The 26,517-nt window shown below is 50.4% G+C and overlaps 11 protein-coding genes across 11 annotated transcripts; 5 read left to right on the top strand and 6 right to left on the bottom strand.

The window, feature by feature from the left end:
• PFICI_00837 (uncharacterized protein) lies at positions 1 to 387 on the bottom strand (the record flags this gene model as incomplete). The annotated part of the gene is made up of 1 exon (XM_007829418.1): positions 1 to 387. One exon carries the CDS (start codon positions 385 to 387, stop codon positions 1 to 3), a length of 387 nt encoding a protein of 128 aa, XP_007827609.1.
• An 858-nt stretch (positions 388 to 1,245) lies between these two features.
• On the bottom strand, positions 1,246 to 2,846 carry PFICI_00836 (uncharacterized protein; the record flags this gene model as incomplete). The annotated part of the gene is made up of 2 exons (XM_007829417.1): positions 1,246 to 2,628; positions 2,751 to 2,846. 2 exons carry the CDS (start codon positions 2,844 to 2,846, stop codon positions 1,246 to 1,248), a joined length of 1,479 nt encoding a protein of 492 aa, XP_007827608.1.
• Positions 2,847 to 3,909: 1,063 nt separating this feature from the next.
• PFICI_00835 (uncharacterized protein) lies at positions 3,910 to 4,197 on the top strand (the record flags this gene model as incomplete). Its single annotated transcript, XM_007829416.1, has 1 exon — positions 3,910 to 4,197. The coding sequence occupies one exon, from the start codon at positions 3,910 to 3,912 to the stop codon at positions 4,195 to 4,197; it is 288 nt and encodes a 95-aa protein (XP_007827607.1).
• Positions 4,198 to 5,685: 1,488 nt separating this feature from the next.
• Positions 5,686 to 8,988, bottom strand: PFICI_00834 (uncharacterized protein; the record flags this gene model as incomplete). Its single annotated transcript, XM_007829415.1, has 5 exons — positions 5,686 to 6,894; positions 6,945 to 7,378; positions 7,434 to 7,977; positions 8,027 to 8,169; positions 8,217 to 8,988. The coding sequence occupies 5 exons, from the start codon at positions 8,986 to 8,988 to the stop codon at positions 5,686 to 5,688; spliced, it is 3,102 nt and encodes a 1,033-aa protein (XP_007827606.1).
• Positions 8,989 to 12,279: 3,291 nt separating this feature from the next.
• On the bottom strand, positions 12,280 to 13,034 carry PFICI_00833 (DNA replication complex GINS protein PSF1; the record flags this gene model as incomplete). The annotated part of the gene is made up of 3 exons (XM_007829414.1): positions 12,280 to 12,373; positions 12,435 to 12,943; positions 13,008 to 13,034. The coding sequence occupies 3 exons, from the start codon at positions 13,032 to 13,034 to the stop codon at positions 12,280 to 12,282; spliced, it is 630 nt and encodes a 209-aa protein (XP_007827605.1).
• Positions 13,035 to 13,637: 603 nt separating this feature from the next.
• On the top strand, positions 13,638 to 15,549 carry PFICI_00832 (Bifunctional purine biosynthesis protein ADE17; the record flags this gene model as incomplete). The annotated part of the gene is made up of 3 exons (XM_007829413.1): positions 13,638 to 13,780; positions 13,861 to 15,340; positions 15,394 to 15,549. The coding sequence occupies 3 exons, from the start codon at positions 13,638 to 13,640 to the stop codon at positions 15,547 to 15,549; spliced, it is 1,779 nt and encodes a 592-aa protein (XP_007827604.1).
• A 1,064-nt stretch (positions 15,550 to 16,613) lies between these two features.
• PFICI_00831 (uncharacterized protein) lies at positions 16,614 to 17,283 on the top strand (the record flags this gene model as incomplete). The annotated part of the gene is made up of 2 exons (XM_007829412.1): positions 16,614 to 16,802; positions 16,933 to 17,283. 2 exons carry the CDS (start codon positions 16,614 to 16,616, stop codon positions 17,281 to 17,283), a joined length of 540 nt encoding a protein of 179 aa, XP_007827603.1.
• A 98-nt stretch (positions 17,284 to 17,381) lies between these two features.
• On the bottom strand, positions 17,382 to 19,178 carry PFICI_00830 (uncharacterized protein; the record flags this gene model as incomplete). The annotated part of the gene is made up of 1 exon (XM_007829411.1): positions 17,382 to 19,178. The coding sequence occupies one exon, from the start codon at positions 19,176 to 19,178 to the stop codon at positions 17,382 to 17,384; it is 1,797 nt and encodes a 598-aa protein (XP_007827602.1).
• A 378-nt stretch (positions 19,179 to 19,556) lies between these two features.
• Positions 19,557 to 22,168, bottom strand: PFICI_00829 (uncharacterized protein; the record flags this gene model as incomplete). Its single annotated transcript, XM_007829410.1, has 5 exons — positions 19,557 to 20,523; positions 20,574 to 20,797; positions 20,893 to 20,974; positions 21,033 to 21,709; positions 21,761 to 22,168. 5 exons carry the CDS (start codon positions 22,166 to 22,168, stop codon positions 19,557 to 19,559), a joined length of 2,358 nt encoding a protein of 785 aa, XP_007827601.1.
• Positions 22,169 to 23,382: 1,214 nt separating this feature from the next.
• PFICI_00828 (uncharacterized protein) lies at positions 23,383 to 24,320 on the top strand (the record flags this gene model as incomplete). Its single annotated transcript, XM_007829409.1, has 3 exons — positions 23,383 to 23,527; positions 23,582 to 23,874; positions 23,982 to 24,320. 3 exons carry the CDS (start codon positions 23,383 to 23,385, stop codon positions 24,318 to 24,320), a joined length of 777 nt encoding a protein of 258 aa, XP_007827600.1.
• A 1,094-nt stretch (positions 24,321 to 25,414) lies between these two features.
• Positions 25,415 to 25,950, top strand: PFICI_00827 (uncharacterized protein; the record flags this gene model as incomplete). Its single annotated transcript, XM_007829408.1, has 3 exons — positions 25,415 to 25,495; positions 25,553 to 25,713; positions 25,785 to 25,950. The coding sequence occupies 3 exons, from the start codon at positions 25,415 to 25,417 to the stop codon at positions 25,948 to 25,950; spliced, it is 408 nt and encodes a 135-aa protein (XP_007827599.1).
• Positions 25,951 to 26,517: the final 567 nt, after the last annotated feature.

Below are 26,517 nucleotides of genomic sequence, written 5' to 3'. Positions count from 1 at the left end.
CTACTTGATCTCCGCACATCCAATGAAGACCACTTCCACCGCGGCAAGGCTAGCCGTAGCCGCGAAAATCTCGATGCGCCGCGCATTCGTGAACATGGAGAGCAGCGCCGCAAACGCCGCCGTGATGCCGATGGAAATGTAGATCCTATGCAGCAGATTCTGCTCAAAATACAAACCCAAGATCGCAATCATAGGTATAGTCGACGCGATAGTGATGGATACCATCTTGGCGAACCTATCCATCCGGCCTTTTCTATACTCGACCACGCCGGCCTCTTCATCGATGACGGTGCCCGCCGGGCGCCAGTTCTTGCTTCCCATCAGCCTGTGGTACAGCCGTACGGGATACGTCGTCAGCCACCGCGAGAACGGGGGCGATGTTGGCATGGTCATCTACAGTTGGCAGCCAGGTATCCTGAAGCCGGGAGCCAACGGAACAGCGCACCAATGCGTCGACTGGCCCAGGCTGTCGAGCTGGGCTAATGACCGGACCATTGACATCTACAAGCCAGGTCTGATTGTTAACCCCGAGCTGGGTAAGCTGATATCCCGCAGCATTCTTAAATATGCTTGGCAAGAGAGACCTGTTAACGCGTCTGGTATATAGGACCTGTTTATCCACATGGTAGAGATAATAAAGATCTGCATGATCCGTAGTGTTTTCTGATTACATATATGATGGTTATGCTGGCTTGATCGGCATCAGATCATGGTCGTGAGGAAAGATACACCTAATGATAAAGGCATTTGCAAGAAAACGAAACGGCCTTCTACAACTACATAAATATTCCAATGAAGTACTGCGACCCAGAATTCGACTGGCTACATGTATGCATGTGCAAATACATGCGAAACTCGTTGAATATAGGAACAAATCTATCATTATATGCTGCGTGAACTTTGCCGTTGTCCATACGTTTCAGCGTGTACTTGAGATACCATGCAATGCAGCTTAACAGTGATCCCATGGGTAGCCAAGACGTGATATGCCACGTGCGGCTTCATCCGTTGTTATGTGAACATGGGTATGCGCCTGGCAGCATACCACTCTCCATGCATGTGTGCCGAAAATGTATTTGGCTAGCATTGCAGCTGGTATGATGCAGAGTGGCTTGATAGACGACATGGTCGAAAGGATCATCTTAGTTTCCAGTCACACAAGTGCATAGGCATACTCATCCACGATGATGACGATGATGATGATGGTGATGAATATCTATGTGCTACATAAGCATAAGTGGCATCTCACCACTGTGGCTTACCCATTGCCCTCAACTTTGCGCCATATTTCCACAACAGAAAGGGTGCAGGCCAGCCAATGACAACAAATGTCAATGCGAGTATCGTGTTGCCCCAGCCGTACCCAAGGTTGCGATACATGGACGGCGCAAATATGGGGAACGCAAAGCCGGCGACACTGCGCAAGAATTGGGCCGCGGCAAAAGCAGAGGCCACGTACTTACGATATGCCTCGACGACGTAGGCCTGCATGGCCTGGGTGTTGAGGATGATACCACAACCAAAAATGCCGATGCCGATGTCAGGCACGATCCAGTGATAGTACTCATGGCGTTCTGCAGTCCATCCGTAGATAAACAGACCCAAGGGGATAAGAATGGCACCAGGTACCATCAGCGGCACCCGATACTCTGGTGCCGTATCGTCGCCGTGTTTGGCCTTGAGATATGCCCATAACCGATCCATTACCCTGCTACCCACTTGCGCGGCGATTGTGTAGCCGATCACTATAGCGATATAGTGCAGTCCACTCTGGGATTCGGTTTGTCCGTAGCGCTGGATCCATAGAGTGGCGAATGTCGACAAGACTATATAAAGTATGCCAAAGTTGTAGGCAAGGAATATGGCGATCACCTGGAGGATTGGCTGCGTAAAAAGTAGTCGAAATGGTCGGGAAAGAGAACGGGATAGCTTGGCGGTCAATGACAAAGACTCGGCGTCGATAAAGTAGGATTTGCCAGTGTCTTTCCGTAGCCTTGCAGCCTTCTTTGCCAGCAGGATTGGCTCGTATGTTTCCTGGAGAACAAATATCCCAACGAATATGAGGATTCCGTCGTAGATAGATAGAATCCAGAACGTCCATCTCCAGCCAATGGACTGTGTCACGGCACCACCGATAATGGGGCCTATTGCTGGCCCAAGTAGCGGGATAAAGGTGGCGATTGAGAATGACTTGCCACGCTCGTCCGGCTTCCAGCAGTCAGATAGGACGGGTTGAGTGATGGCAAACTCAACGCTGGCACCAAGGCCGGAGAGGATACGGCTCGCTATCATGAGGCCGGGAGTCTTGCTAAAGCCCGCGACGGTATTCCATAAGACGTAGAAGCAGCTGCCGAGTAGCCATACGGGGCGCCGGCCGAAGACCTCGGCCAGTGGCGAGAGGACCATGGGCCCAAAAGCAAAGGCCAGGATGAATATTGAAAGGAAAATCTGGGTTTCCTCCTCGTCGGTCTCGAGGTCCTGCGATATGGAGTGGAGGGCCGGTGCTAGCATGGCCCCAGACATGAGAGTGACCAAGCCGCCGTTAGAGAGAAGAATCGTGATGGCCCATTTACGGAGCTGTGGCCAATTAAATGGGTGCTGGGCATCATCATCGCCGTCCCATGTCACCTAATAGATCAATGTGTATTAGAACTATAGTATACCCACGACTCCCCCATGATCAACATGCGTCCACCGTCGCTATCTATCCCAAGGTCATGAGGGTGGAAACTAGGAGATGAGTAGCATACCAAAAGTGAGACTGTCGTCTCGTCCTGCTTCTCGCCCTCGACAGGCGTCAGCAGTGCGGGGCCAGCGGGGGACTTGTCAATATCCTGGACAGCCATGATTACTCAGTCATTGGTGAGACTTTGGATATTCAATGGCGGCATGGCAGCTTTAAGAGTCCCCGGGTCCTACTCCAGGCTGCCGCACTGGAGCACGGAACAATGGGCTCAGGTTCAGATTGCGACGAGCCAATGGAGCAGCAGATTGGCAGGTTGGGCGGACTTGGCGAGGGGTCGAGTCCGTTGCAAGGAACTGGAACAGGGGACTATCCAAGTCCAGTAAGTCGTAAATTTTGACCTGCATGCGAGTCCGACGTGGAGTATCAAGTCAGATCAAGTCAGCACAAACATATAAACCACCCACGAGTCCATGTCGGGGGATTGTGCCGCACATGCACCTGTCAAGTTGGCGACAGAAGAAATGGCGCGCTAATATGCCTTTCTGATACGTCGTGAAGCGTGATACCTAGTTGCCCAGGATTTGTTCAACCAATGTTTTCATCTTGGCACTGCTCCTTCTGCCAGGGTCGCCCAAGTTCTCATAACGGTTCTTCGGGGTCCAAGGCAGTATCATGCATAAGCGGAAGCGGCCAGCTGTGATGGCCATTCGCTCTGTAGGGGAAAACAATATTCTATGCTCATGGCCGGCCATGAGCCATTTTATGCCTATCGCTTTCGTGGGAACTGATGGATTGACTTTCCGCAGCCATCGAGGATCCCAATGAAGACCTCGTCTTGTGGGAATCTGGTGCCATCATCAATTACTTGATCGATCAATATGACGTGAACCATATCATCAGCTATGCAACGCTTAAAGAAAAGCATCAACCAAACCAATGGCGTTGGTGCACGATTCTGGTTATCTATTTTTGTTCTTTTATCTCCTATCAAACGAAAACGATAATGGAAGTATACTAAATTTAAATCCTTCATAGTACACTTTCAAGCAAGTGGCCAGGGTCCTTGTTTCGGGAAAGCAGGTTGGTTTACTGTTCTGCATTCCGAGAAGCTGCCCTCTGCCATATCTCTCTATCAAGCTGAAGTCCGCCGGATCCACGGCGTCCTGGAAGGCTGGCTCATCAAGCAGGAACAGCAGGGATAGCAATGGCTCGTGAGAGACAAGATGATCTATGCGGACCTTGCCTTTACGACCTGGAATGATCGCTCTGATGCCATCTTGGAGTGCGCTCCCGATGACAAGTTTAAAGGTTTCCCGCATGTGCAAAACTGGCACGAGCGTATGACCAGTCGCCCTTCGTGGGCAAAGGCCATGGAATCTCGCGCCAGACTTATGGATGAGCAGAGATTGACGTGGACGGGAATGCCAAAGGGATTTAATAGATTGGAAGAATGCCAAGAGCGGCTCAAGGCCAACGATGAGACGGCGGCCAATGCAGCTACAAAGAAGTGACCTTGTGTCACCAAGAAGGATCGAACTAGTTGTAGTCCATAGTTGAATTGGACAACTCACTCGTGGTACAACGCAGCGAAGACTATGACGCTGTTGAATGCGATTCACCTAGAATAATTGAATCCACGTGACCTCTGGATCACTCGATTGTCATCTCGTTCGCGGTTTCGTTATTTCCTGACTTCGAGGCCGTCGTGGTAATGAGGCCTGCATCCCAATCTGGGCCTTCGAAAGACGATTATTGCAATTAATATTCATCATGGAGTAGGCCGTTCAGAATGATAGACTCACAAGATTTATAGCCAAAGCATCTCCTGTTCCACCCAAAATTTGATATCCGATCCAGTGACTACTTGATATCTCTTGGGAAAGAGTGCTTAGCAGTCCGCCTCTGAGAGACACCATGGCTACTGCAAATAATAGAAAGGGATTCCACTAGCCCAGTTTCATCACAATACCTGTGCCCAGCAGAGCCGTTGCATCAGATATGACAGTTGAGAGATAGTTGATTCCACTTTGCGTAGGTGACACGTCCAGGACTGCCTGAAAGTAGATTGGTAGCCACTATATGGTGAGCTGGAAAGGTCATTGACAGTTATTTTCCATTTCTGAGTCTTGATTGGTTTACCGCTTATTCTAAGCCGTTGCTATTGTGGTTGTCATGATCTATCTAACTCTAATCCCAAAGACTGACCTTTTGCATGATCCTGCTGAAGAGATGACTTTCTCGGATTGGGGCCTTCATGGTGCTTCCCCCCGTGCATGCTTTTCTCCCTTTTCCAAGATGGACAATATATTGTCTCTGCTCAGTTGTGTCGACGGATGCTCCTGCCCGAGCAACTCCTCCTTTAGCGCCAGTGTCTTTTTATGCATCGCTGCCGCCTTTTCGTATTTCCCCTGACTGCCGAGAACCTCTGCCAGGTTGCTTTTGCTGTCAAGTGTTGACGGATGCATAGGCCCTAGCACCTGTTCTTTTAACACCAACGTCTTCCTATGCATCGCCTCCGCCTCTTTATACCTCCCTTGAATTCGAAGCACATCAGCTAGATGGGTCATATTATCAAGTGTTGACGGATGCTCGGGCCCCAGCACCTCCTCCGTCATGCTTGTCGCACGTCGATATTCTCACTTCAGCATACTTCTTTTCCCATGGGTTTTTCTTTTCTGTCAGCTTTCCATTCCACCGACTAAGATGAGCTGCTCGATGGACTGCCAGGGCTGCCGCTGTAGCAGAAAAGAAAAGTACTTGCTTATACTTCATAATGGCGGGATCATGTACTCTCTCGCGCTCACAACCACAATGGCACTTGATTACTCCTTTTGATCAATGGACTTGATGCTGACAATATTCTCGCTAAATGCTGCAAAACTATGAATGACTTTTGGTATCGGCCATACCACAACAACCAATGACATAGGCTTTTACAACCATTTATGCCCCCCCAGCCGTGAATGGCGGCTTTGTGACGACTTGATCAAGTCCTCTGATCAATTGGCGTTTGCTAGAGTATAGTTGGTCATGGCATTCATCCGCTCTGTCGTGAGCTTCAGCGATATGCTCAAGAGCTCCTGATAGACGTCATTCTGCTCTTGGCGCAACTTTTCCCAGCTCTCTCTATCCATGACCCACACGACACAGTCCCTGACAGCCTGAACGGTCGCAGTGCGGTTTGTTTGCGAGAAGAAGGGCAATTCACCGCAGGTTGTGCCTTGAACAATCGGCTCTGAAAGTTTTCCTTGCGGTGTTTCATAATCGGCTCGCAGTTCGCCTCTTTCGAGCAGATAAAACCCACTCGCCGGCTCGCCCCTCTTGTACAAGATGGTACCTGCAGGATACTCTTTCTGGGCGAAATACGGCTTGGCCCGGAACCAGAAGTCTTCATTCTTGTCGCTGAGGTCGTGGAAAATTTGAAGCATGAGTCGAAGAGGCTCGTTGATATTCCGCCATCTGGAGGCCCGCTTCAGTTCATGCTCTACCAAAACATTCTTGGCAACTTCTTGCCGGTAATTTCGTCGTGGCGATTCTGACAAGAACTCTCCCGGTTCGAGAGACTGGACTGTTTTCCTTGGGCTAGGGACTTCGAGATTCTTGGCCGACGCCGGGCGCTCAACTCGCCGTAGTGCCTCTTGGTGGGCATAGAATGTCTTTAATTGCTCATTCTCGCAACTCTCGAGGGCCGAGTTCAAATCAGGCATAAACATGACTTCCGGCCCGTCGTTTCCAAGACCGACAGCACGCAGGTCTCGACCAATCTTGCTTTCGGCATCCTTGCCACTGATGAGTAGTATAACTCCCTTTTTGTGGAGCAATCGACTGATTGTCATGAAGCCCTCTGCAGCCGAATAGTCAATGCCAGTGACTTGCCACAGGTCGATGATCAAGTACTTGATGGGATGTTCCGCAAAAACATTATCCGCAATTAGGGCACGGATCTTTTCTTGCACACCGACAATTGTGCCAAAAAAGAGATTTCCTACAAGTTTGATGATATAGGTTTGCCGACCAACTTCTTGCAAGTAATGGTGCTGGGACGGATTCCTTCGAACCATTGAATCGACTTGATCGCCAGTGTAGCAGGCTCGAATTGCGGACACTCCGGATTGATGCACAATCACAGACGCAAAAGCAAGAATAATGCCAAGGAAGATTCCAGCAACAAAGTCGTAGATACCCATGGTGAGGACAATTGCGAGAATCTATCCATCTTGTCAGTGATTGAAGAGCAGCTAGCCAGAAAACTTCTTACTGTGAGATATTCAAGGCCCTTGAGCTTGTGTCTCGGTGCTACTAGCGCATCGCACAACAACTCAAAACCAAGTACAAAGATCAGCGTGCCGACCATCATGACAGGGATAAAGCCAATAAGCTTTGGGCCAATGACTAGAACGACTGCTGTCAGGGCAGCAAGCATAACACCTGCAAGCCGACTATTACCACCGGAGCGCATGAAGAACAAGGTATTGGCATATACCAGGTAATTCTGTATGCTACCAGCGCAACCGGAGAGGAAGTTGGAATAACCGTGGAGCTTGAGCTCTTTGTTCAAGTCTGCGTTATCCTCTCCTGTGCTCTGTGCCAGGGCCGGCACATTAATGGGCACATGTAATAGGCTGAAGAATGTAAGCGCAAACATGGCTCCGGTGGTTTCGAAAACGGCGCCCCAGTGGACGAGATTGAATTCTGATCTCATAGTCAGCAGGAATTGCATTTCACCAGGAGCTTTTAGGATACTCACTATACAAGGTCCAGAAATGCCACCAAGGCTCTCCTTCGTTTGGCGCTTCGAAAATCCAACCATGTTCCCTCAAGTTTTCTGGCTCAAGCTCGTCTATGGTGAGGACAAAAAAGTAGAAAACAAAGGGTATCATAAGGATATAAACGGATAAGAAATATTGAGATGTGATCTTCCGCTGAAGACCAAAAAGGAGAATGGCGAGTGCAAGTGGGATAATCCACAGAGCCAGAGTGTCGCTCTGTCCGAGTCTATGAAGAGTGTCTAAATCGTATTGGAAGTCTTCCAAGCGTGCGGAGACTTCGAAACCAGTCTGGATAAGAAACCATCCGACTCCGCCGATGCAACCAATGAGGATGTGGCGAGGGATGAAGCCGATGATGTATCCCAATCGGAACTTGCCCATGAGCCAGAAAATGAGACCAGTCAGCATGGAGCTGAGTGCATATGACGTGATTGTCGTTGCAATGACGGCGTCTGGGTTTTCTTCGCCGACAATGGAAGTAATCGTACCGGCCATACTGTGGAAGAACGGCACGACTTCGATCTGTAGCTAGTCAGCAATGTTTACATTATGACGATTGCGAAATACTCACCAACTCGGACCCAATGCCACCTTTGAAAATACTGCCAGCGGAGAAAACGAGCTGCGAGATGATTGTGCTGACGTAGAATATGGAAATACCTGCAGGACCCAGATTTGCAAATACAGGGTTTCCAAGAGGAAACAAGATCATGCCTGTCATTGTTAGTAGACGACCAACATGCTAGGTCCAGTTTCCGTACCATATGATAATGCGTCCAGTATGTTGAGGAGCAGGCCCACAACGACAGCTGGTAGGCAGTGAATTGGGGCCATTACGGCATTCTGCCATATTGCGTGTCTGTCCCAGGATTTGGGATTCACGAAATGGGAAACAACTCGAACCTTGTCTCTGGCCCTTTCTCTGATGCTTCCATAGCGACGGTAGGATTGGTCCATCCTTGGTTTCTGGCTCTCGACATCACTAAGATCGTCCGCATCGCTCATGCTTGGGCTTTCCGGCGGTCTCGAATAGCTCGACATGGTTCGTCCCAACAGAGGCGTATGCTCAGAAGCCCCGTCAACGTTTATTTCTGCCATTGAACCGTTGGCGCTCTCCGGGCGCCGGTTGGTTTTTCTTTTGCCATTGTCTGCATTTCCGTTCGTCGAAGAATCGTCGGCTTCTGAGGCGTAGTCGATCTTGGGGGGAGAATGTTTCAGCATGCTCGATAGAATTGAGGGACCATCGTCGGGTATGTCTTCGATAGCACTGTCGGGCGATGAGGGCTCCGACACCTCGGTAATTCCTTCGCCACTAGCCGTATGCTGTTCTCCTCGATAGGGGGAGAAGTTCTCACGATCGCCATACGAGGAGCCAGACGTCCTCCGCCTCAGGAACGAGGCGTTTCTCTTATCCTTCTTATCTGCGAGCACATAGGAAGCGAGCTCGGCAGTGTCTTCACGAACACTGCGGGCGTAACTGGCACTATCAATTGGAGCTGCATATGACGTTAGCAGACGTGCGGATGGTGGCATGTTCTAGAGCAACCACTTGCATAAATGGTCTCTTGCAGAGCCAGGGACAAATGATCTCGTTGGTTCTCGGTGGGAGGCGGAAGCGACGGAGGATGACAACAGTCTAGGGTCCGGGTAGTTTGTAGATCGTGAATGTGAGCCTGGACTGCTTATTTGGCCCGGAATGTCCTCAGGCCCGGTGCGCGAGGCGAACGAAGGAGACCTCCTCCGCCAGGAGGAGAAACCGAAGGTTGGTACAGACATGATAGACTCAAGAGGACGGGACGGAGCGCTAGCTCAGTCAGTAGGCCGGGTGTCGCGCATAGGTACAGGTAGGTTCGTATGATAGTGTTTAAAGCCAAAACCTATGAACTCGTGCAGAGGAATGCCGCTCTGATAAGAAAAGAAGCGCGGCGCATCTGGTGATGGGAGGAAGAGCACAGGCCAGCGAGTCGTTCACCAGAGAGGTAGATGTCAAGGAGCCAGAGGAGAGAGAAGGAGAAGAAGAAGCTCAATGTTAGCATGGGACTTGAGCATATCTAGCAGCGGCATTGTGGGACTGTCAAAAGTAGTCGTGGTCGTTGCCGGGAAAGCTCCAGAACCTTGATCGTTGTGAGATTTTTTAGCTTCGGAGCGGGCTTCGCTGCGCAAGTTGGCAAGGTCGTCGTCGTCGGTCGGTGCGATGCAGGCTAGGTCCCATTTCCCCACTAGTACTGCATTGTAGTTTGCATATGTATGGGTGGGTGGGTGTCTTGAGTGACAACGAGACAAGGAAAAAAAATAGAAGAAAAAAATGCACAGGGCAACTTGAAGGTGTGTATGCTTTCCATTGGATGCATTCTTTTCATTCTTCTCATCATCAGACATCTTCAGCCAACGATTTTGTTCATTTGGCCCTTTACCGTTGCTGTCTTTTCCTAAAGTCTCTTTCAAAAGTCTCATCAAACTTGTCAGGTGCAGCTACGTATTGATTACGGTAGGTACCAGTCCTAGCCCATGGAGGGGAAAGGGCGAAAATGTACCCAGGGTCGAAGTGACAAGGCTTGGGCCTAGGCTCACTGTCAGCTCCAATTCTAAAAGTTGAGCACTGCAAATAACCATCCAAGATCGAGGCACACCCACCCATCAGCGATGGACCAGGATGCAGATAAAATTTCGTCGACATGCTTGACATGTATGCCGGCCCCCTTGTCACGGTTACACAACTCACGTCAGAAAAAGTCCATCTTTGGCAAGGGCATGCGGTATACTGCCGTGCTCGGAGCTCTGTGGGAGCAATATGAAATTGAGGAGATTGAGTGAATGCTGCATTCAGTCCTACTCCAACCAACAACGCCTCATGCTGCCAGCAGGGTGTAGAAATAAGACGAGTTGTCGTCTGCTATACCACATCACCTTACTACACTACAGTACTTGCAGATTGGGGCTAAGCAAGTGCTGTTTGTAAATTAGGTACTAGTTTGAGGGGTCGAGGATATCTGGGGAGTAATCTAAGCTTGAGGTTAGGCAAGTTAGCCAGAAAGCCTCAAAGTGTTCAAACGTTGTTTCTGTAATCGGCGATTTTGCAACAAAATATACATGTGCAAAGATTTATGTGATGACCCGGCATAGTCTGCCGAATGACTTTCCCGCCGTGGGCTCGTACACGCCCCAATCCCAGAACTCCCTTTGTTCCACTCCAGCTCCACTGGCATTTTCAACTGGATCTCGGATTTCTTCACAATGCCAAGCCACGAGGTGGTGAGCACAGTACTAAATTATCACCAGTAGCGGCGATAACAGGTACTAAAACCATTTTGTATGAAGGATATTGACTGCCGTCTTCTGCTAGAGGGGGGTTTCCCCGCGATTAAAGCCATCGTGTATGGTGCACCACGCCGGCTCTTGGCTTGCTTGGGTCACCTCAGAGGTCGTCAAACGGTTGAGGAGGCTGAAAGGGGATCTACAAATCGGATTGCCAGGCCGTCCTCGTGGTTCCGGATTGTGACCTGCATGGTGAATGAAGACCCCTTGCTGCATCTGCACCACCTACCTTGTATCTACACTATTACATATTACACCATGCTGCACTACATACTAGGTATAGAACGCGGGGCAACGACGCGGCTCGATTTGGAGTAACGAGTGACCTGAGTGGCCCAGTGATTCTTGGTCTTCTACTACGAATATCTCGTCATGATGGCAGAATATATCATGATTCCACACCGAGTGCTTTGCCTGCCTAGATATGTAGAATCGAAATATTTGGACTTAGGACTGGCCACCAATGCTGTAGTAGTACAATTGCGAAATCAGAACGCGACTGAGGAAGAAGAGCAGCTGAACCTGGACATTGCCATACTGATCAGACGAATCATACGAATATGCACCAAGATGGAGTATTAATAATTGGATCGAATAAAAGAGGAAGCATGTCTGCCCACGCCATGGTATCGACATCAGCGAGCCTCCGCATTATCCCGGCCGGTTTTTACGTACAACTTAGCGTATTGATTCGTGCGACTATATTTACAATCGGCCAAGCAAGCAGCCAAGCAATCATCGGATTCGGAACGGCCCTCTCGAGGCTAAGACATTGCCCCATAACATTTTCCACCTCACACACCCGTGTTGTGTAACCAGTTGCCCCGCCCCAAATCATCTCCACCTCCTCAGACTCTTGCAGGTCGTCGAGCTGTGATCCCAGTTCAAGATCGACAGCTCTACCAGTTTGCATCACCTAGGTCTGGCAGACGATTTGACAGCGGGATGGCGGACACCCGCCACTTCGTCAGCAATGCTGTCGTATTTCCGTAGGCATTCGGACCGTCTGACATAATCCACCAATCCCTAAGGTTTGCGTAAAGCTTTGCGAAACGAACCTGCGACATGAGGTTGAACCAAATGCAATGACTGTCCGAGATCAATGCATTACCTTGCTAGTCGATATGTTCCAATACAACCATCGTAGCATTGTGGAATCATTGTCATCTTCGGAGAGAGAATCCTTTGCAGATAATGTCCAATCCAACCACATGGCCAGGCCTGAGACTGGCGCATATTGTGCTTCGATGTGCTCAAACCCTAACAATACCCACCCAGCAATGCCTTCCTCTCCGGCATGAATCGTGAGAAAGGATATCTGAGTTGTGAAGTGAGGTCCTAGGGCACGAGTGTTGGCTGCCATGGGCTCTTCTGCGGGCATTCTGACAGACAATGCCCTTGTACAAGCTGCATGTGAGTCACATTTTCATGACGGTGTCACAGCAAGGGCCCCTTATTGACAGCAATTGAGCTGGTCGTGTCAAGACTTCAATACCCGAAGATGTTCGCTCAACTTAGTTTTTGCAGATAACCCTGGGCAATCAGGCGCTCGACATCGCCTTGTCGAACGTAGAACTGGCTGTTCTTGGTCAAAGTTATGGCCCTACATAGCGTTGTCAGCACAAAAGCTCTGAATATACTGACCTATCCAAACATTGACCTACCCATACTCGGTTTGGATCTCTCCTGCATCCTTGAGCACACGAACATCAATGAACAGGTCGCGAGGTGGTTCAAGGCTACCCGTCAGGTCTATATCAGTCCACTGTCCCTTATATGCAGCGAGTAGATCGCTGTATTGCCGAACATAGTCCTCTTCTTGAGGACTTAAACTGCTCGAACTGCTTGCACTGGGACCTTGGTTGGCCGATATTTGTTGGCCAGGTAGGTCGACGACGTCTTCTCCTTTCCAGACCAGTTCTTCGAGCTTATCTGTCCGTGTTCTGTGATAAGCCAGCAAGCATCGTTTGTCCCTGCGCATCGAGAGATGGTTGACAAGCATCGTGCAAGACTTTGCCTCGTCGGCATGCGGCTCGAAACTACCCTGGAAGGATTCCAGCATAGAGGAGAGGTCCTTATCTAGGTCGCGCACTTCTCGAGTTACAGCGCGGACCAACTCCGTCTGATAGGGTGGCAAATATGCCAGTTGCTGCGCCCGCTTCGCATGAAGGACCTGAGCGAACCAGACTGGTCAACATATGATGAGGGGTGAGCATCTACCAAGAACTGCATCTTACAAGCTTGTTGCCCAAATCTCCGTACATTGGATCGATGACAGGCGTGGCGCAAAGTCTTCAATGGATCACAGTTTTGGCTTGCGCGAGTGAAAGGCGTCTGGCCGATTGTGTAGCAATGGGAGATGTACCCGATATCGTGGTGAAGGAAGGACGCGTTGAGTGAGCTGTGATACGCGTCTAATGGCGGGGCATGGAAACGGGTGCGGTACCTTGTATGCCAACCTTGCACCAGCGCCTGGAAGTCGGCAATCGGGCAAAACAGGCGGTACCATTCAGGTCTCGCTACAGCCGGACGGCAGCCGACCCAGGGCCGGCAAAGGGTGCTCGAGAAGTTCCTATTTTTTTTTTCAGCCCAATGAGTGACGCCATTTCCTAGTGGGAAATAGCGTCTACCACTCAGCGCTCTCGGATAACTCAATTCCAGCCTGGAGAAGAGCTGCCCCGCGATCAGATCCTTGCAAAAATTTGAAAATATTGCTCGCCGATGAGCTCCGTACCCCGCCAGCGTCATAAGGTAAAGAGAGACCAATTTCGAGATTCAGGGTCTGGTTTGGAACCTTTCTCTTCTCTACACAACCATCAATTTCTTCTTTTCCTTGGCTCTAATTGATCCTCTCATTCCAATTCGCCATGGCTCAGAGAATTGCTATTGTGTCCGTCTATGACAAGACTGGATTGCTGGACCTTGCCAAGGGTCTGGCCCAGCAGAATGTCCGCATTCTCGCTTCCGGTGGCACTGCCAAAATGATCAGAGAATCTGGCTTCGCTGTTGAGTAAGAGACACTTGGATCTTGTTGATTTGCTCCCTCGAGAGGGATGTCAAGGGTAGAATATGTGCTTATACAGCTTCAAGGGACATTTCCGCCATCACCAAGGCTCCTGAGATGCTCGCTGGTCGCGTCAAGACCCTCCACCCGGCCGTCCACGCTGGTATCCTGGCCCGCAACCTTGCCTCTGACGAGAAGGACCTCGCGGAGCAGCACATTGACAAGGTTGACTACGTCGTCTGCAACCTCTACCCTTTCAAGGAGACGATTGCCAAGCCCAATGTCACCGTTCCCGAGGCTGTCGAGGAGATTGATATTGGTGGTGTTACGCTCATCCGAGCTGCCGCCAAGAACCACTCGCGTGTTACGATCCTGAGCGACCCGAACGACTACGCCGAGTTCCTCAAGGAGCTTGAGGCTGGTGAGATCAAGGAGTCTAGCCGAAACCGATACGCCTTGAAGGCTTTTGAGCACACGGCCGACTACGATGATAACATTTCAGCCTTCTTCCGTGCGCGATACGCCACAAACGGCGAACAGCACTCCCAGCTTCGCTACGGCGCCAACCCCCACCAGAAGCCCGCTGCTGCCTTCATGAAGTCGTCCAACCTCCCCTTCAAGGTCCTGAACGGCTCTCCTGGCTACATCAACCTCTTGGATGCCCTGAACAGCTGGCCGCTGGTCAAGGAGCTCAAGGCCGCTCTTGGCAAGCCTGCCGCTGCTAGTTTCAAGCACGTCTCTCCTGCTGGTGCTGCTATCGGTGTTCCTCTCTCTGCTGAGGAGCGCAAGGTCTACTTTGTCGATGACATTCCCGGCATCGAGACATCGGCTCTTGCCCAGGCCTACGCCAGGGCTCGCGGAGCTGACCGCATGAGCAGCTTTGGAGACGTCATTGCTCTCAGCGACATTGTCGATGTTCCCACCGCCAGCATCATCTCCAAGGAGGTCTCTGATGGAGTGATCGCCCCTGGTTTCGAGGATGCTGCTTTGGAGATCCTGAAGAAGAAGAAGGGCGGCAAGTACCTCGTCTTGCAAATTGATGAGGACTATATTCCCGACCCTATCGAGACGAGGACCGTCTACGGTGTTACCCTGCAGCAGCACCGCAACGATGTGGAGATTTCTCCCAGCTCTTTCAGCCGGACCATCACACCCAAGGACTTTGCCCTTCCCGAGTCCGCTGCTCGTGACCTTACGGTTGCCACGATTGCCCTCAAGTACACCCAGAGCAACTCTGTTTGCTACGCCAAGGATGGTCAAGTAATCGGTCTCGGTGCAGGCCAACAGTCTCGTATCCACTGCACTCGCCTTGCCGGTGACAAGGCTGACAACTGGTGGTTCCGCTTCCACCCCAAGGTTCTGGGCCTGAAGTGGAAGAAGGGTACTAAGCGCCCCGACAAGAGCAATGCCATTGACCTGCTGGTCAGCGGTGAGCTGCCCAAGTCTGGTGACGAACGTGCGCAGTTTGAGGCTGTGTTTGAGGAGGTCCCCGCAGCTTTCACTGAGGCTGAGCGTGAGGAGTGGGCCAGCAAGCTGACTAACGTCGCTGTGTCCAGTGATGCCTTTGTAAGTACACCAAAACAACAATCACACAGATTAGAGACTGACAGATTCAATAGTTCCCCTTCATTGACAACGTTTACCGAGCACACCGATCCGGCGTCAAGTACATTGCCGCACCAGGCGGTAGCCAGAACGATGGTGCTGTCTATGAGACTGCCCAGAAATTGGGTATTGTGGTCGTAGAGCAGAACGTGAGACTGTTCCACCACTAGATATTCCTTACATGATATTTGCGATCCAATGTTGGCGAGCCAAGGAAAGACAGAGAAAAATGAGAAAACCATACTAGAAAGATACCCCGATGGAGGTATGGCAGATTCGGACAGGACTGGAAAAATGACGATTTGAATGATGTACGATACCGCAACTTCTCAACTAAAGGGGGTTCAAGAGAAGTTTCAACACTTCATGAAATAAAAGATATACTGCAACTTATTCCATGATCTTGGCGCCATCTGACATGAAAGTTTCATCTTCTGCATGACAAAAATCTTGCCAGCCCGCTTAAATGACTTATCGAGGTGATTTGCAGTCACGAGATTATTCTGTGGATCGCTCTGCTGGAGGGTCGTAAAGGTTCTGTAAATATGCATGGGTATGGTCTGGGTATAGGCGGCCTTCGCGTTGGTTGCGGCTAACATGCAGCATGGCACAGCATCCGCTCGCCTCAACCAACAACCAATTCGTGCCAGGCGTTCAAAGTTGTACATTCGAGCCGCTCGGTCTTTTAGCTTATACCAACTACCCCCATTTTCAAAACCACAAGATTTAGAATCTACTAGTGCTGGTTATGGAACCTGCACATCTTTGCGGTTGAAGCCACTACAGTGGCCATTCGTACAATTAGGCGGGTTTAGTCATACCAATCAAAAATATCTTGGCCGCTTGAGAAACAATAGATAAAAGCATGCATATGGAGGTTTGAAGATGAAAGGCAATTGCTCCATGTGGTTGCATAGCCTGGTACATGGGTCAGAAGTTGCTGTCAAGGTATAGAAGCATCTGGAGAGGGGAGTTCAGGCATCGATGTAACAAGGACACCTGCATACATCGTGTTTGGTGTCTTGGTTGACCTGGCCAACAAGACAAGACACATTTAGGCATTTTTCGGTCTGTGGATGGCCCACCTCGAGATGCCTAGCCAACGTTGCCAATGTCCACAAGGTGCCTGCAAGAGAGAGATGTATATAATGCCAGAAGGGTGACCAGAATTGTTTGCATCCTCCCATCCCAGTTTTTCCCTCTATCCTGGACCAGCCATACCTGTTTGTCGATAATGCCGCGCAACAAGAAGGGAGCCAAGGCCAAGGCCATCACCGTGGAGCCCAAGAACCCTCCAAAGAAACCCAAGGTTGTTGAGGAGTGGGAGGCATACTTCAAGAAGGGTGATCTCCAGGACTGGTTGCGCTTCATGGGAGATTTGGGTTTGCGTCAAGATTATAGCAGCATCACAAAGTGTCGCAAGGTGAGCTTAGTATACTATTCTTCTTCTTCCTGGCATCTTCTTTTCTCTCTGACTTGACACAACCGACTATATCAAACTCGTGTGTGTGCGAGAGGAACCAGGCTAACGTATTGCATAAACAAATCATCAGGCTTTGAAGAATGTCTGGGTCAATATCCACGATTTCCTCCATGCTGTCAAGAACAATCAAAAGCCCCGCCGCTTCGCGTCCCAGCACGAGCTCGCCCGCTATACTCTGGATAGCCGCAAGACGTACCCCAAGAAGAACATTCCCCAGGGCAGCCCCCTGCGCCGCCTGCTCGCTCACATTCACCAGCCGAGCATTGGAGAGAAGCGGCTGTCCAAGCAAGAGCAGCAGCACGAGTACCAGAAACAGCTGGCCCATGCCCTCGCCATTGTAGAGAAGGAGCACAGATTGAAGGGAGCGTACACGCCGGAATCCGATGAGGAGTCGCTTTACCTATCGTCAAACGGATTATGATACGCACCGTTGCAATATACCCGGGGGAAAGAAATGATGCCTTGGAGCTTTTGCAATGTAATTTTTGGGAGTACGACTCTTACTACGTAGTATCTTTTTTAACTCCGTATCTCCCATAATCTGATCTTTCCCGTATCGTTGCCAACCGCGAGCGTATCGCTCTTGCTTCCAAACGCAATGGCCGTGATGCGTCCGAGAGGGGTCTGCGCCGTCGGCCAGTTTCTATACACGGTGCAGCTGGGCAGATGAGCCAGGCGCAGAGCGTCCTTCTTGTGCGTGCTACCAAAGGCGAGGATTTGACCGTCGGGACTAAAGGTCAGGAAAGTGACGGGAACTGTCAGCTGCTCAAAGCGCCGGGCGGGTTCGGGGCGCTCCTTGAGCTCCAGCTCGTCATTGGCCTCTGAAGACGTGATGAGGTCCTCTCGGTTGTAAATGTTCATGACGCCACTATTTGAGCCAACGGCCACCCACTTGTGTCCACCCAGGACCTTGGGTCCATTGTGGCCACCCAGCGCAATGACAGTGCCGCCTATCGAGCCCTCATCGTTCCATATTGCCAGGAAACGGCGGGTTGCCATGCTCCATTCGCCGACCTGACCTCCCTTTCCTAGCACCGTCAAGCCGTTGCCGTTGCTCCACCATTGAAAGTCAGCAATACCTCCTCTGCTGTCTAGACGAGCCGCGGCAATCCATTGCATGGTGTTGACATTGACAATGTTAATCTCACCACCTCCCTTCCGAGTAGAGGCAATCATTCCCAACCACCGCCCACACGGACTCAGCTTGAAACGTTCCCATGTCCTCTGCTCAAGGTTGTGGCCCTGAAGCTTCTGCGTCTTTTGGATCAAACCCGTAGGCAGATCCCACGAGTGAATGAATCGCCGCCGTCCAGCAAAGAATATCTTGTCTCCACCTGGGTAAAGGAATTCGGCATGCCTCACCGGAACCTGCTTGATTTGCACAGAAGTCAAGAGCGGGTTCGGTGTAGGGTGGGCAGTCGGCGCGATATGGTGAAGGTACAAGAGTGTTGATGTACTCGAGGACAAGAGAACTGGGTATTCTGGGTGGAAGCAGAGCGCTGTGACTTCTTCCTTGTGGCTGTCGGCCATGTCTCTCGATCGTTGTATGTCAATGACCTCGGGGCGAAGCTTCTTTGACCTTGCGCCGCTCTCCCGTAGCGAGGTTGCGTCGCGCAGGAATTGGTCGAGCGGTAGGGCTGATGCTTCGTCGCTGCTGTCACTGACATCCGAGGCTTGGGAATCGTCCGAAGCAGCAGAAGAGCGCCGGCGGCGCTTGGCTGGGCGGCCCTCTGCCTCCTTGGCCCAAGCAGGCACCGGATTCAGCCGCAGGTATTGCTGTCGCAGTCTTCTGGTGTACTCGGTACCGTTCACCACGTCGTCGTCTTCGGTAATGCGCAGCTTTCGCAGCTGCGTGGCGCTGGCGAGGGAGACGGTCAACCGCTCGTCGTCGCTGTCCTCCCACGCCGGCGCATTCTTGTCCTCCTTTTTGGCCGCAACAGCATTGGTCGGGGTTGCTACCGCGAGGCCCTTGCTGCTGGCGGGAGGCGCATCGAGGAAGAAGAGTTGCGCATCGTCGATGTCTTCAATGTTGTCGTCGCCGTCCTGGTCGTCCTCTGCACCAATATCCTCGAAATCTGAGCCGACCTCGCCCTCATAGTCGTTCTTGAAGAGATTTTCTCTAAAATTCGAACTGTCGCCCAGAACTAACCGCTCGAGCTCTTCCTCATCCGAGTCTTTCTCGAGTACTGGTTTGGGCTGGCGGTTCTGAGGTTGCTGCTGCTCTTCTTCGCTTTCGCTACCCGACTCATCGTGCTCGGAAGAAGAAGACGTGTAGACGTCCTCGTCGACGACTTCTTGCCTTTGCTTGGGCGGCATGATTGCAATTGGTGATCAGTGATTATGAAAAGGCAGAATAATCCTCGTCCTCAAGTCAATTGTTCTGCTTGGAAACTTTTTTACTGGGGTCCATAGCCTTGCATGCGACTAGCAGGGATGATATGTTATCGCTGTGGGTTGGGTTCCGCGATAAAGAGCCCCTCTTTAACATGGTTCAAGTGCATATTCTCTATGAAAAGACTATAATATGCACCTATCCATTTGATGGGACTTATACTCCTACAACACCTTTTTTGAATTTTAATTTTTGGTGGCACAACGTTCTCATACTAATCGGCACTTTCAAGATTAATCGATGAAGTTGTGACTTTCCAATTTTGAACATTATAAGTATGAATTATGTGCTTCAATGTTCGCTCACATCGCCCGAGATGCTGCCAACTCGCCTGTCAATGATCCCAACTCCTCACTGACCGATTCAGAACTTCTCAAGGTCATGACTGCCGCCTTTTGGGAAACATGCATGAGATTTTCGATTTCCCCTCCCTGAGCAAGCCCGGAAATCAGAACGCCCAAGAATGTATCTCCTACGCCATTGACTGAGACAACATCATCAACGGTCTGCGCCACTGGGAATAACCTCATATAGACACCTCCAATATCTGGGTGATCGTGGAACGATCTGCATAGAATGAATGGCTCATAAGCAACATCAATCAGGCGCGGATCTTCTTTTCGCAGAATTGAAGTCAAGAGAGCTCCTTGGTCGCCAAGCTTTGTGATGATTGTAGGAACGTATGGGAGTAGTTGAATGGCTTGCTGCGGAATTCCAGCATCCGTCATGGCAGCGGAAGTGATGCTGACAAATCGTTCTCTCGCACCCTTCATGCCAAAAGCATCGATAACCTCCCACCATTTCTGGTTCTCGAGATATCCGTTTTGTTGTGCCGCAGCGTGCATGGCTGCCAACTCGTACTGATTTGGGGTGGCCAGGTCGACATGATGTCTGGGATAAACACCCAACTGTTCCATGTTCTTTGCCGAACAGAATAACCGAGCCGACTTTGCATTCGATACAGGCTCGAAAGCCACCTTGGCGCCACTCTTCTTGCCAGCATTTATCCACGAACGAATGCTGGGCTCTGACCAATTGCCATCTACAACGAGCCACTTTGGTTTGGCAGCGGCCACTTCAGCACTCCACTCTGCCGGGAAAGAATGTGTAGTAAATAGGTCCATATCGGCCATGGCAAGGACGAGGCTCTTGTTGGCATCATTGACCGCAACATATTGTGCAGTCCTGCTTGATGGCCCGCTGAGCTGTCTGATGGACTGAGTGTCCATGCCCGCTGAAGTGAGTGATGCTAATACGGTCGAGCCGGCACTGCTAGTCTTAGCGTTTCAGTCTATACACAAAAACATGATTCGACTTACATGTCATTTCCCACCATGCTGCATAGTCTGACCTTCATATCGCCACTGACACGGTGTGCGGCTAGTGCCACGTTGCGACCAACGCCCCCTATAGACTGACTGATACGGGAAGGATTGGAAGTCTTCAGATGGGGTGCTGGGTCATTGGCGCTGCCAGGCCCGGCATAGTCACAGTTTAAATCAATTGCAACGGAGCCAGCCACCATGATATCTGCTCCTTCTACCTGTTTGGAAAGTCAGAGGTCTGACGGTAAATGGGACGTGTTGCACGACTATTTTCTCTCACACTACACGGACGACGATTGTCGACTATTCATACCTTGGGCTTTGTTTCTTGGACGTCATTGATTACAGGCTTATTTGCCAACTTTGGGATCGTATAGGATTGGGGTTGGCTTTTCCTAAATATGGTCTTGTCAGGATTTTATTCTCTTCTCTACATTTGAATCTAGCCCTCACGCTTGCACAGGCGCCGCAATATCGCCCGAAATAATTTGCGAGACAGCAGCGGCGACTTTGGCAGCGCGCTCCACGTTCGCTTGGACTAGTGCTTTGTTTGCCGGCACGCTCCGACCGTTGGAGAGCTCCCGAATCTTCTTGAGAATGAAAGGCGTGTTCTCGTTGCCTGAGGCACCTTGTTTCTCTGACTCGCGAACAGCTTGGTCAATGATCTTGTTCATTTCGTCTCGCGGAATGGAAAACTCTTCTGGTATAGGGTTTGCGAACAAGAGTCCGGACTCGATACCAAGGCTCTCCTGTGCCAAGATCATGGCCGCTGCTTGCTCTTCGGTTTGCACCACAAATGGACTCTTGGTGCCGCTGTCCCGAGCCCAAAAGGCAGGGAAATCAACATTTCCATTACGGCCATCCGCAAAGGTCGACACCAGAACGCCTTGCGTTTCAAGGTACTCCAACGTTCGTGGGAGATCGAGAAAGCCCTTGCAGCCACTGCTGATAACAGCCATTCTGGTACGGCCAAGCTCCGTCAGGTCGGCCGAGATGTCGAGAGTGTTGTGACCGTCTCGGTGCACGCCACCAAGGCCGCCTGTGCCAAAGACGCGAATGCCGGCCAGCCTTGCCAAAATCATGGTGCCGGCAATCGTCATGCCTCCATTGATTCTCTGGCCCATCATACCCTAGTGAAAAGCGTTAGAGAGCACGATTGCGAATGACCATGAACCTCATACCATGCCGGTGAGGAATGCGATATCCCTCCGAGAGACTTTCTTGGGTGAGCTGGCAACCATATGCGCCACTTCTTCAGGCAAAAGTCCAACGGATGGCACGCCCTCAAGAATTCCACACACGGCTGGCACTCCACCGTTGCGGCGGACAATGCCTTCCAGATCAAGATCATCACCCAATGCCCCGTGGGTGTAGATTGTCGATTCCAAAGCCACAACCGGCTTATTGGTGGCGATAGCATCTTGCACTGCCTCGGATACTTTGAGAAATTTGCCCAAGGAGCCCAGAGACTTGGAGGCTCCCCCGACTGAAGTAGACCAGAGCCTTCTCGACGCTGTAGTCAATAAGCTGCTACGTTGACTGTAGACTTGCCGATTCACGGCTCGCCACGCAGTCCTTGTTATTGTCATGATGTGTACTATGGTGATTTCAAGCCGTTGTGAATTTGGGAATGGGATCTAGAGTTAGAATTGAATCTTGAGCTGAAGTAAAGTATTTTCAGGTCCTGTATTTATCGCTCTGCTTATCACGCCGAGAGTACTGTGCCACAGTAATGATCGGAATAACTGTTGGCTGCCGCTCCTCGAAGAAGAGGGTCTCGCGTGAAGTATGCAGACCAATCAAACGTTGCAAAGGGCTTAGTCAACTCTCTGGGGAACCTGGACGATGTGTGAACCGGGTTTAATCGTTGTCGAGCTGCTTACCGTGAAAGGCTGACCGAGGTCAACAATGTGGTGGTTGGCGGTTGGTGGTGTATGTGCCAACGTTTCCCGTCGGCAGACTCCGACTGGGACATTGGAACGTTTTGGAGCGCCCACAATTGGCAAAGGCAGAGGCGTGCCGACTAGCCTAGCGTGGCCGTAAGCATGCCCCCCATTTTTATTCCATCTAAGATTATTCCCAGTGCCAGTCTGGGCCTGGTGCTCGGGAGCTCTAAACTTGAAACCCGAAGTGCAATCAGGAGGCTTCATCGTCATTTATATTACATTGATACCCATGATATTGAAATTCTTGTCATCTTTTGAAAGTTGCGCACTGGAGTGAAATGGGAGATGAGCGCGTTGGTCGTGGATTGTGGACCGAAGCATAGCTGTTTTGTCAAAATTCAAGCTCAAACCATTACATAGTAACAAACTGACTGTTGAATGGTGAAGTTGTTCATGACATGGAAAATGGCTTGTGGACTTGTACTCAAGGTAGGCCTTTGCAGAGGGGCATCGCTAATGGGAATCTCCATCCTTTAGAGCCCCTGCGATCATCATGCAGCCCGACGAACAGCGCATGAATGGCAAACCAGGATATTGGGCCACCTTCCAGGTAATATCCTCTAAACGATCTACGCAATATTACTGACATCTTTCGTCCCATAACTACCCAACTTTTTAATTCCATCTCATGGATTGTGCGAGAGAGCCAAGGATCATTTTTTAAGCTTGTTTCTCTCCTTCGTTTGCCTGTTTCTCAACCGTAATCATAACATTCGCCAACAGGAAGATATTTCTATAGACACCAGAAATACGCCCGTGTCTGTAAGACGTGGGACGCGATAAACCATTGCAACGAGGCCGGCCAGATCCAATTGTTTTATCCTTTGCTGTTGCCTCTCCTGATGTATCTTCTCGAAATGGCGACAATACTTATTGGCGCGTGTATCGCTGGTCTTGTTACCCGGACCGCCGCCCTCAACTTTACCATTTCCAATGGTCAAATCTTTACTCCTGGCTTCGCCATACTCGACTCTCCACAGCCAGGTACACCTATGGGTGGTGGTGAGTCTGAATGAAATGTCTAGACCACCACGTTTTCTCACGTTTGCCATATAGACACCATTGAGGTAGCGCTCGATGTTTCTGCAGATGGAAAATTGAATTTGCCCCCATACGGCGATGACAGCCCCAGTCAGATTTTCAACATCACGATCTTCCTATACAGCTACGAGACAGGACGAAACTTTACCATCACAAATGGCACAGCGTCGGCAAACAATGCTAGCCTTGGTGATATCATGCTCTCCGAATCCGGTAGCACGGTGAAACATGTCAAGTGGCAATGGCCAGACTGTCTGGTCGGCAACGGTCAGCCAACCTCTTCGGATAGCGATCGTGGTGTCTACAATGTAAGTACACAACCAACCAACGTTCTCATGTCCTTCCGATTGTTACTGGCATCATTTTTCTCTCTCCATCATCTCGGGCGAAAGCGGCTTGCTCACAGCTGTGTTAGATCTCGATTCGCCAAAACTTCCGTCTCAACGGCGACGATCACTATACCATCTTTGACGTGCCCATCAACGTCACCAACAGCATCGAGGACTCGAGCGATAGGCCGTCTTGCGATGCACTGGATAATCCGCTCCTCAGCTATGACGAGATCAACGCGACGGCAGCCAATAGCGTAGGCATTCTGTTCGCCCCGGGCGACGCGACGCAAGTCGAGCAGTCGGGATCCGGCTCCGGCTCTTCGGGTTCCACGGGCGGGCTAGGTGCAGCTGCGACGATACACTGGAGCGGCGCGGCCGTTTCTCTGGCTTTGCTGTCTCTCTCAGCTGTATTCTTTATTTAGTTTCATTCTCGAGCTAATTATGCTGCAATTGATTTTCTTCCCAACAGTTTCTCTTGGCGTTTCTTTTGGCAATAATAGTCGAGATGATTTCCCGAGAATTCGATGCGTCATGACTGGGGATTCATTCCCGGGTATCTGCAGACACCACAAAGAAGAATTTGGAAAATGTGACAAAGCCTGGCGTTGCCCTGCCATATAGAGAGCAACGTCGTATAGCTTTGTCGGGGAGGACTCTTGACCGCTTCGTGGTCGCCTAGAACGAAGGTACTGCATATCTTGCCAGGTTACACGATATGCGGGCAATTTCGTAAAATATTCTTCAGCTGCAACACTTGGCATAATTCTCAGTCTTTCTGTCCACATGAGTGAAGACAGCCGCGAATCATTGGATGATGTATTTGAATCCATACTCTACTTGCAAGCTGGAGTCGTGGTTCACTGGCGTTATTGGAAGCGGAGCTGTGTATACGCATACTCAAATCGCTCATAGATATCGCTCCCAATTGCAATAATTCTTGGGAGTTGGATAAACAGATTGTCCTGTCGTGATTGTCAACCGTTGGCCCTTTGCCCGAATTCCGGACCAAACAGTCAATATTTGAGTACACAACACGAGAAATACTACCATAACGAGAAGATGTTTGCTTGAATAGGCATAAATACCGGAAGTTCTGGATCTTCTGCATGCATGATGATGTGCAGCTCGTACAAGAACGAGCAGCGGGTCCGCCGATATGGTCGCATAAGGGTCTCTGGCTGCATACAGCGGTGGCACGGGGTATTCGAATACTCGGAGTCCAGATGCCTCTCAACTCGTGCTCAGCGAAGCGACGAACATCTCGAATACGTAAATGCATTCCATATTCACCATACTGAGAATCTGACAACGGAAGTCGAGAAATGTATAAATGCCCGTCCTGCCACCTCTGACTGAACAATCTCTTGAGTCGTGAACAGACAAAGCTACCCATATAAGATTATCGCCGCGCAAACCTTCATCACATCGACTACCCCAAAGTGCCAACTTTTTCTAATTCCTGCTTCTACTTTGAGAAACATCTTTTTCCCCCTTGGAACCTTAATCCTCATCCAAAATGCAGTCCTTGATCATCTTTGCCCTCGCTCTTCTGCCAACAGCCATCGGCGCACCTACAGAGAAGAGAGTCCTTGGCGATGTGAGCATTTCCTACACCTGCATCGGCGAGCCTCTAGACAACTAACAATGGAACCAGGTCGAGCTCTTTACCGAGGAGAACTTTGCTGGTCAATCCGAGACCCTCTTCGTAGGCGACACGTCGGACTGGATCGCCAATTGCAAAAAGCTTCCAGAGCCGTACGCCCTCAACCTTGGATCGTTCAGACCCAGCTCGGGCCTCTTGTGCCGACTTTACAGGTTTGTCTTTTTTTTCCGAAAACGCATCAACACATGTGGAATTTGGTTCCCGCTGACCCAGACGAATCAAGCTCCGAGTACCCTGACTGCAGTGGCCATGGCATGATCATCGCCGACGGCTCTGATGCCAGCGGTGCAACTCTCTTTACTCTCGCAAACCCTGAAAGCCAAACGGGCGGTTTCGTCGGCCAGGACGCCGAGTCCATCTCTTGCGTCCGTTGCACCAACTGTGTATAGACGGAACTGCAAAATCATTGTTGTTGATGCCATGGGTTGGAAAGGGAAACTTAATCATCTACAACTTTCCCTTGTTCGGGTGACTTATTTCAGCGAGTCTTGGGCATGGCAGTAATACTTAATCATCATAATTATATCAGAAGCAGAATTGTTTCCATTCATGTCAAGTCTGCGAATGCGATGTTTGAGAGTGTGATATGTTACAAGTTGATTGGGGGCATTGCCCAAGTCAAAAGAATTAGACTTTGATATGCCTATTTATATTCATATGTAAAGCTGTTAAATAACTGAGTATAGTCATGCCTCTCGATGCATTTTGAGACAGTGAAACTCTGTCAGGTCCCAAACAATCCTCACCTGGCACAAACCTTGAAGATGTCAACACAATTCTCTAACAAGTTCGACCTATACCCCATCAGTAGCTCACAAGCCCGCGTAAATTGGAGCTGGGGTGTGTTAAGCACAATCCCAAAGCAGGAACGAGGTCGCAGCCAAGAAACCCCAATGTTTATGCAAGCCCCAGCCTACCCAGCACAGACATCATGATATTACCCCAGCTTCCCCGCA

Source organism: Pestalotiopsis fici, assembly GCF_000516985.1.
Source record: "Pestalotiopsis fici W106-1 unplaced genomic scaffold PFICI_Scf_1, whole genome shotgun sequence".
NCBI classification, from domain to species: domain Eukaryota; kingdom Fungi; phylum Ascomycota; class Sordariomycetes; order Amphisphaeriales; family Sporocadaceae; genus Pestalotiopsis; species Pestalotiopsis fici.
This window is presented reverse-complemented; position numbering and strand designations above follow the sequence as displayed.